The 10,498-nt window shown below is 35.1% G+C and overlaps 1 protein-coding gene across 1 annotated transcript in view; it reads right to left on the reverse strand.

Annotated features, from left to right (window-relative positions):
• Positions 1-10,498, reverse strand: part of RABGAP1L (RAB GTPase activating protein 1 like) — a 920,113-nt gene that overhangs the window by 851,743 nt on the left and 57,872 nt on the right. Inside the window, exons 8-9 of the mRNA XM_007947094.2 lie at positions 10,317-10,419; positions 5,967-6,133 (exon numbers count right to left, since the gene is read on the reverse strand). Coding sequence (XP_007945285.1) covers positions 5,967-6,133; positions 10,317-10,419 — 270 coding nt within the window. The remainder of the gene's footprint in view (positions 1-5,966; positions 6,134-10,316; positions 10,420-10,498) is intronic.

A 10,498-nucleotide genomic window follows, 5' to 3' on the forward strand; every position in this document is an offset into this window, starting at 1 on the left:
GAGAGCAGGAGAAAGGGGTAAAACCCAGGAAGCCAAAGAGAAGAGCAATCAGCCAAAGGGATTAGGTGAGGAGGGGAAACTCAGGGACGCCCAAAGAACCCCATATTAGCAGAACACTATTCCAGAGCAGTGTGTACATCACTATATTTTAGTAGCTAAAAAGTCTATTTCTCACAGGAGTAAGAGCAGGTGTACCACCAATGTTTCAAATGTTCCAAATCCTTAGATTTTCTTTATAAACTGTTCACATATTGAACATCTAATTTAACTAGTGATGTCAACAGTCAAAAATGATACAAGAAGAAAAGGAAAGCATAAGTGAATACAACAAAAATGATTGGCTTTCATAAAGAAAATGTCAGGGAGAAAAAAAGAACCAATTTTAGTGTTAGAATTGTTCATGTCCCATAAACATTTCTCAAGGGGGCATTTATAAGATCAAATTACTTAGATTCAATTCCTGGTCCACCATCTAATAACCTTTTTATGCCTATCTGCTTACCTAGAAAATGGGTATAATAATGGTAACTGTAGCAAGAGAATTATACTAAGCATTAAATATGTTCTTTTGTGTAAAGTACTTAGAACAGTGCCTGGCATTATTGTTCTTGTTGTGAGGTACCACTGAGTCTATTTCCATTCCCTATACAACATACAACTGCCCCATAGGGTTTTCTAGACTGTAATCTTTATGGAGGCACCCTGGTAACAGAGTAGTTCAAACCTACCAGGCACTCTGAGGGAGAAAGATATGGCAGTTTGCCTCCATAATGATTTATAGCCTTGGAAACCCTACGGAGCAGTTCTGTTCTGCCCTATAGGATCACTGCGAGTCAGAATCAACTCAACAGCAATGGGTTGAGTTAATCTTTAAAAGAGCAGATCACCAAGTTTTTCTCCCACAGATACACTGGGTGGATTCACACTGTGGGACACACAAACTTTTCACTACCAGGACTCCTTCTGGCACAGTAAACTTTATAAATAGTAATTACTATTACTACTACTGTTTGTAATAATAGTGTTAGAAGTTGTTCTTGCTGTTCCCTTCAAAAAGAATGTAGAAACCTCCTTGAATTTATAGAGCACTGAGTAGAGATCATAGAAAAACTCTATCATAGAACTTAATATCATTAACATTACGGAATAGTCTATTCAACAAGTGCAGAATACACATTCTTTAGAAATACTCTTAGAACGTTCACCAATACAGACTATATGTGGAGCCATACAATACCAGTTGCCATCAAAGTGATTCCACCTCAGGAAGAATCTCATGTGCACCAGAGTGTAACTGTGCTCCACAGGGTTTTCAATGGCTGGTTTTTTTGGAAGTAGACCACCAGGCCTTTATTTAAAGGCACCTCTGGGGGAACACGAACCTCCAACTATTCAGTTAGCAGCCAAGTATGTTAACTATTTATATCACCCAGGGACTCCTAGTCATAAAATAAATCTCAACAATTTAAACATACAGAATATGTTCTCTGATCAAAACAAAATTAGAAATCAACAGCAGAAATATTACCTGGAAAATCCACAAATATTTGGAAATTAAACAATACACTTCTAAACAACCCATAGGATATAGAAGAAATCACAAGGGAAATCAGAAAATACTAAATCAAATGAAATGAAAACCAAGTGTTGGCAAGAATTTGGAGAATTGGAAATTGCATGCATTGTTGGGGGAAATGTTAAATGGTGAAGTACTTTGTAAAAGAAGCTGACAGCTCCTTATGAAGTATAAACTTACCATATGACACAGCAATGCCACTCTTAGGTATCTACCCTATAGAAATGAATTGTGATATATCCAGGCAATGGAATACTACTCAGCAATAAAAAGGAGTCAACTACTGATACCCACAACATAGATAAATCTCAAAAATATTATTTTATATAAAAGAAGCTTTACACAAAATAAGGCATAGTGCATGATTCCACGTATATGAAATTCTGGAAAAGATAAATGTAACCTATCATGCCAGAAAGCAGATCAGTGGTTGCCTAGGGGCAAGGATAAGGAGATAGGCTGGGATAAGCACATTTTTCAGTGATGGAATATTTTTTTTTAATTATGATTTGGGTGAAAGCTTACAGAGCAAATTCACTTTCCATACAGCATTTCACATATACTTTGTCTCATGACACTGACTACAATTTACCACAATCCAACAGCTCTCCTCCCCTTTCCCCCGGTAGTTACCTCTTCCCTGTTCAGTGATGGAAATGTTTTATATATTTCTTTTGGTGGTGGTTATTCAGATGTATAAATTTGTCTAAACTCAACAAAATGGAGAGTTAAAAGGGTGTATTTTATTGTGTGCAAACTATACTTCAATCAAGTTGATTTAGAAAAGGAAAAAAAAAAGTCTTTAACGTGCACTACAAAATCTTGCATGATCAGTGACCTAGCCTCCACTCAGCTTATTATCAACTTCTGTTCTCCCCTTTTCTGTTCTCCCCAGTCATTCTAGTTCTTTAAGCACTTGCACGTGCTGCTCCTTACTTTTGTCGCATTAATTTCTACTTCTCTGTCAGACTTCAGGTCAAATGATTTTCTCTGGGACAATTTCCCAGACTCCCTAGATTCAATCCCCTTATTATATGCTTTCCTTATTCCTTTTGGGTAGAAAATGAATGAAGTGAAAATGGCATTTGGCCTTGACTAGACATTAGACAGGAATAAGGCAGAACTTCAGACATCCCAATACTCCACAGATAAAGTCCTGCTATACTTGAAAGAAGGAATGCTGCCAAGAAAACATAATTCTGGAATAGGGAGTCCCCATGTAGTTTGATGTTGTCCTCAAGAGTCTAATCTAATCCTGTATGGGCACAGGACCAGATCTGGAATGATTCAGTAAATCCAATACACTCAAAATAAAAGAAATAATTCTAGATGTCTAAGTTCAAATTACTCAAACCTGAACTAACCTATTTTCCTTTCTGCCAATGTTTAGTCTAAACCAATATCAACAGTCACAAACCAACCTAATCTCTGGGATTATGGGTAGAGTCTGGTTTAAGTAAGGAACTGAAGTCTCAGCTCTTACAGTATTATCCATATGAATTTCAGCAATTCATTTACCATCTGTAGATTTCAATTTTTTCATTTTTATTATTTCTAATCAGGGGAGGTATATCTTCATAAAGGGACCAGATAACAATCCATTTTCTAGTTTTCCACACTTTTCTTTCTTAAAAAATTTGTGCTGTTGTTGTTGAGAATATACACAGCAAACCATACACCAACTCAACAGCTTCTACATGTATAATTCAGTGGCACTGATTACATTCTTCAAGTTGTGCAAAAGTAGAATTCTCATTCTACTTTTCTGAGTCGTTTCTCCCCAGTGACATAAACTCACTGCTCCCTACATTTCCTATTTAAGTTGTTGTTGTCATTTTGATCCCATAGAGATAGAAATGCAACCAGAATGCTCCTTGGAAGCAAGAACAGCCAGATTTGGTCTCTCATACTTTGGTTATATTAGAAGGGCACCAGTCCTTGCAAAAGGATATCATTCTTGCTAAAGTAGAGGGTCAGTGAAAAAGGGAAAGACCCTCAACAAGATGGAGTGACATAGTAGCTACAACAATGGGCTTAAGCATAGCAACCACTGTGAGGATGGCACAGGCCCAGGCAATGTTTCATTCTGTTGCACATAGGGTCACTATGAGTTGGAATCAACTTGACAGCAACTAACAGCACAACAGACAGATCTTAAAAGGGCACAATGTTCAAGGATGACATTCCTTACTAGTTAGGCTAAACTACTGTTTGGTTTTACAAAGACTTTAGGGAATATTTTTGGTTTAAGGTTTAAAGATTATTTCAGGGCAATAGTTTGAGGGGTTCTTTCAGCCTCTGTGACTCCAGAAAGTCTGCAATCTGTAAGAAATTGAAGCTCTGTTCTACATTTCCCCCTTTTGATCAGGATTCTTCTATAGAACATTTGATCTAAATGTTCAGTAATGGTAGCTGGACATTATCCAGTTCTGATTTCATGGCAAACAAGGCATATTGTTCATGGAGACAATTAATTACATATTCCATCTCTTCTTCCTATTCCTAATTCTACTTCTCCTCTATTGATCCCGGAAAATAGAGACCAATTGTCAGGCCTTGGATGGCCACTTGGCAAAGCACACTTTTCCTTGAATATAGATTACAGCACTAAAGTTAAAAACTATCTTTTTCATATTAAGATCCATTTATATCAGCTTCACATTTAGTACAGCTGAATATTACATGGGAATTTAGTCTTTTCAATTCACAAGTAATGTTCTCATTTAATGTTTAATTACTAAGAAAACTCTAATGGTACTAACCACTCACAGTCTTTCAATATTAGCAGTTTTAAACATGAAAATATTTAGTAAAAAAACCACTCTCTGTAATAACTAAAAGTAGGAAGCCAGATAAACACAAATACTAGAATTTAAAGAAAGCTAATTGTCTCTCACATTTCCAGCAAGTACAATTGACATTATAATAATTAATTAATTATTATTAGAAAAACGACACTTCCTATACAGCTACTTTACTCACTGTTACACAAACTGGAATATTTCTTTGGCTTAAAGTGACAACAGAAACTTTGATAGCCATAACAAGTAAGCTACCAAAAACAGCATGAAAGAAAATCTCACAGAAAAATATTAAAAGATTCTCAGGAGCATTTGAATATTGCTCATCTAATTTTCATTAGAAAATACCATAAAAGATAAAGAAAGAAAACCGTCCACCCAGTAATAAAAGCTGAGCCAAACCACAGCTGTAATAATTTTTTGAAAGCTGAAAATCATGATAATTTCAAAGTATCTAGTATATGAAACTTAATAGAACCATGATAAGGTTTTGGTTTTGTTTGTTTTTGAATAGGTAAGTGGCTTCTCTATTTGTTTACTGTACAGGCAGTTCCCAGGTTATGAACATCAGACTTACAGACAATTTGTACTTGCCCTTTAATGTTACACAAGTTTGCCCTCACTTTGAAACCACTGAGCCAATTCCTACTGGCAACAAATTCTTCATCAAAATCACCTTCACTTGCTACATGTGCAGATTTTAAATCATTGAAAAGTCTTGGAGCCTTTTCTTGCACTAAAGTAAGGGTAAGTAAGAACCATATGCACCTGTTCTGACTTACTTACAAACTCAACTTAAAGACACACTTAGGAACAGAGCTTGTTTGTAATTTGGGGACTGTTTGCACTGCTGCTTTCACCCTGCAAATTACAGTATATGAAGCAAAAAGCATCTTTCAACTTGGAAGAGTAGAAGCACTGACAAAAACAGCACATAAAGGTCTTCCATTTATTCCAGTAGAACATTTTACTCTGATTTCACAAAACTAACACTAGCTTTTTTTTTCATTAAAATCCAAGTTATTTTTTACTGTTATCTTTCTCCTCCACCATAAAACAAAAAACACATTTTACTTACACTAACTTAAAGATGTCACAGACACTCTAGTTTTGTTCATTTAATATTAAATAATTTTATCTTTACAGACAATGACAAACAATATATTCATATATATTAATGTTAATTATCTAATAATACAAATAAAAACAAGAATAGCAATTAGCCAGGTATTGGTGGGAATTTTTTTCATTATAATTTTATAAGCATATGATACCCCTATGCCCTGTCTTTCTGTTGTATATAAAAAGCACAAAAGTCCTTTCACATAAAGAATCAATATTTCTATTAAGCATGTACTATTTTATAGGTATGCATTGCAGGTTTCTCAAAAGAAAAGTACAGAGTTACTACATTTGTTTTATTTTTAACATATCATTTAGATGTACCTTTTTAAAATACTGGTTGAATATGAATATCACTCAAGTATTTGAGGAATTTTACTGATTTTTATTTTTTTACTTAAGGAATTATCTTGGTATTGAATAATGGAAATATATATTACTACAAGAAGAGAGAAAAAAAATCCCACCTGTTTCAACCTCATGAAGAACGTTTCTGTGAAAGACTTTCTGCTGAAATACCAAAATCGTTCATTTGCAGGGTACACACGAACTACTGTCTCCAGGAGAAAGCGGACAGGCTCCACCACCTCTGTGACCACCATATCCACAGCCACAGTCATGTATACTCGTTTATCTATAGCAGAAATTTTAATTGCAGATTATAAGAATAAACAGCTGTGAGAGACAAATGCAGCTTCTAGTCAAAGATTTATCATGATACCTAACGTCAGAAAAAAAGATTTATCTCAATTCAACTCAACAAATGAGTACAAAAATGCCTACTAGGAAGGAAGGCTGGGCAATCTACTTCCGTAGTGATACTGCCTCGGCAACCCAAGGAGGGGTCGTTATGTGTCGGGGCCAACTCTATGGCACATAACAATAACGACAACAACAGGTAATATGAAACAACAAAATATTTTGTTGAGGGTCAGGGACCACATCACACTTTTCTTTGCATCTATCCCTGTATTTTAATATATATTTGATGAATAATTGAAGGAATCAATAAACTCCACTTAGAACTCTAAGGAAATATATAAAAGTAAAAAATCACACTATGTACTGTCATGGCATTTTTAATTTCAGTAAGAAGATGGCAAACACACATAAAATAGGTGTTTATTAATATCCATTGCTTATGCTGTAAATTCCAAACTCCTTAAGGCTCTTCATAACCTAGCCTCTGATTATCTCTCCAATCTCATCTCTACACACATTCTATAATTGCCATACCATTTATTGCAGTTCATCTAAAGTACTTGCTCCCTCTTGTCTCTGAGACTTCACATTTACTCTTCCCACTGCAGTACATTCCCCTTCTCCTTTTGCCTGGGAACTACCCACTATTCTTCAGGTCTGTTTATTTATCAATTTTTTTTCCCTGTAAACCTTACCTAATCTAAATAAAGGAGGTCCCTGAGTGGTGCAAATGGTTTATGCTTGGCTACTAACCAAAAGATTAGCAGTTCAAGTTCATCCAGAGGCACCTCAGAAAAAAGGCCTGGCAATCACTTTCAAAAAATCAGCCATTGAAAATCCTATGGAATGCAGTTGTACTCTTCCACAAACAGGGTTGCCATGAGTTGGAATAGACTCAATGCCAATGGGGGTATTTGGTTTAATCTACATTAGATCCTCCCTTCTCCTCTGTCCTGCTATTCTTTGCTACCCATAAATCTCACCCATCACATCGTGTATTCTATAAATAAGGATTCTCATCCTCACCCTTATGCCCTCAATACCTAGCACAGTACAATCAGCCAACATTTCAGTTATTAATTAAAACATCTACCTGGTTCATAGCCTTACTTTAAATTTACAATCTTCTAGATCAGAGTCAAAGTCCCAGGATAGCACAAGCAGTCTGCAATCAGCTCCTAACTGAAAGGCTGGTGGTTCAAACCCACCCAGTGGCTCTGTGTAAGAAAAGCCAGGCAAACTGCTTCCATAAAGATTACAGTCTAGGAAACGTTATGAAGCAGTCCTATTCTCTAATACATGTGGTCGCTATGCTTAGTCAAGGGCCAACTCAATGGCAGCTAACAATAACAGTGTCTACTGCTTTTCTTCAGCTTCATTATGATGGATTAAAGTATGGATTTATATTTTATTACCTTGCTTGAGATTCATTGAGTTTCTGAATCTATGGTTTAGTTATTCCATACCATCTTTTTTTTTTTTTTTACAGCCCTGAAAATGGTCTTTGGTTTAGAAATGGAGAGTTAAGTGGGTAGAAGACAGCAACTTAGCCACCGAAGCCATAGAGAGTACACCTCTGATGCTTCGGTGCATAAACCACATCCATGACCGTGACAGTCTTACCCTTGGCATGCTCGGGGTAGGTAATGCGTCCCTGATTACACAGCAAGACCTTGAGCACACCAGGAATTTACTCATATATATGACCAGAAATGCCTTTGAGGCCACCATGCCAAGCTAGATGCCAAATAGCAGGCTTGGCGATCCCCTGAAAGTTGTCACACAACACCTTGTGTGGCACTCAGCATCTCCTTTTCTGAGCCCCTTCCTGCCCCTGCCATGTCCAGACATAGCTGCAGTATAACCAACAGAGCCAGCCACCCTTATGATTTACTATTGCTTTTAAAAATATATATTTATTTCACCCACCATTTTTAATCCTCAAGAGAAAGTTCAAATAGCCAAGACCACCATTAGAAGAAACCCTCAATAGCCTTTTTCAAAATTTTATGCATCCCTCTATTTTCATATACTATACTTTACAAATCAAACCAAACTCACTGCCATGGAGTCGGTCCCAACTCATAGCGACCCTTCCCTTGGGTTTCCAAGGTGTTATCTCTATGGAAGTAGATTGCCCAGTCTTCCTTCTGAGGAGTAGGTTTGAACCATCAGCCTAAAAGACCTTAAAGTCTAAGGGGAATAATGGTGAGAATGAAGAGACTATAACATAAGATATAGGATATAATACACAATTGGATAAGACATGTTTAGTGCAATAGAAAGATATAAAATATTTTACCTCTAAGGGCCTCAACTTCTATAAAAATCAAACTTCATTTGATTCATGAGTCCTCCAAATAATTTATAATTTCAAAGACACCACTTAGTAGTTTTAGAAACCAGGTCCATATTTTTGTGTGGCGTAAGAAATGATTTAAATATATTTTGGAGAATTATATTATCATAACACAGTATTAGATACAGTTTAATAGAACAAATATATTTGAAAACATATGACCTTTTATTTGAGATCCAAATGTATATTAAAATGTAAGATGAAATTGAACTATGTGTCATGTAAAAACAGATAAAAAGTGCTTTTATAACTTATGTCTTAAAATTCTCATGTTTTACTCTTCAAAATTATCAACTAGTTTGTTTTTCTCATTTTTTGTTTTCTTTCTAAATGATTATTTTAAAAAAAAAGGTTACAGGCTACTATTTGAAAGCTTATCTCCAGTAATAGTAAACTGTGTGTATAAAACTATTTTTTCCTACTATATGAAAAGCTAACTATTATATAATCATCACTTTTTTTTTCTTTCAGCCCTTCTTTTGCAACAGACAGCTTGATGCATAATTAAATGCATGCAAGTTCTGGAACTAGGTGAATACTATCTTTAAAGAAATTTGAGAATAATTATCATTTTAATGCACTTCATTAATACATATTTCCATATCAATATTGACTAATGCTTCCTATCTTTAATCAAATGTGTACTGTAGGTATAGCCTAAATAATTTAAGATTAAAAATAAAACAAACTGGTCCATTATTTTTTTACTATGAATTACTTGCTGCATGATAGCAAAGCATTCAGTGTGAGACTTTAATTCATCAAGTAAAAGTTAACATTTTAGTTTAAAGGCAGATGGTAGAGGAGCACAAAATGTAGGTGATTCATATCTGGATAAAAAGAATAAAAAAAAAAAAGAGGAGAGAATAAAAAATGTGACTGTTTAACATTTATAAAGCCTACTCAACATAAACAAAATGAGAAGGTGAACAATTAGGAAAAAAAATGTTTGCCACAAATGAAATCTTTAATATATATAAATTCACAAGAAAAACATTACTAAAATCCCAAAGGTCAAAAAATGAAACTAATAATTAATAAATGAAAAAATATAAGGAGTCTGTAACATAAGAAAAAGGTTAAAGACACAAAAAATTCCAAAATTTGTTTGTTTGCATCAATCTCTGTCATATTCTTCTATTTCACCACTACCACCAATTGCTTTCATTCCTGTACATAATGACCCCATATGTGTCAAAGTAGAACTGTGCCCCATAGAGTTTTTCAGTAACAGTTTTTAGAAATAATAACTCAATAAGCAGTTTTTAGAAACAGATTGTCAGCTTTTCTTCTGAGATGCTTCTGGGTAGGCACAACCTCCAACCTTTTGATTAGCAGTGAAGATGCTCATCGTTTGCACCACCCAGGAACTCTAACACCTACCCCCAATCCCCTCAAACAAAACAACTCTAGAGTGATGTATGAAACACAAAGCCCAACTGCTTCCTATACAATCTAATGAAACTAATTCACATTATCTTTTGAAGGGATTCTTTTGCATAGTGCTTTTTTTTCCCTCCTATAAAAGCATAAACTGAGTAGTGTTTTGTTCTGTTGTACATAACAAAGCAGGTGCTAACTTGACAGCACCTACCAACAACAGAAAAGCATAAAGTATGAAAGGACACCTTGAATTCTAAATAAGAATATCTCCATTTGAGTATCAGAATTTAAGAAAAAAATATATTACAAAACAACAACAACATTGTTATAATTAAAAATTTTAAGCAAATAATAGTCTTTCAAGAAAATTCACCTTTTGGTGTCTCTTCATTAAGTGCCAGAAATATTGGTGCATTCGGGTTCCACATGCCAGTGATAACATAAGCTCTCCCGTCATTGCTTTTTCCCATGGATTCCTACAAAAGTTCAAACAGGAATTGCTCAGTCTTGATTTTGACGGGGAAAACCCATTTTCACGTTGGTTTCAATACAAAG

This window comes from Orycteropus afer, unplaced genomic scaffold, assembly GCF_000298275.1.
Source record: "Orycteropus afer afer isolate SDZICR_OR568_19922 unplaced genomic scaffold, OryAfe1.0 scaffold00175, whole genome shotgun sequence".
Taxonomy (NCBI): Eukaryota; Metazoa; Chordata; class Mammalia; order Tubulidentata; family Orycteropodidae; genus Orycteropus; species Orycteropus afer.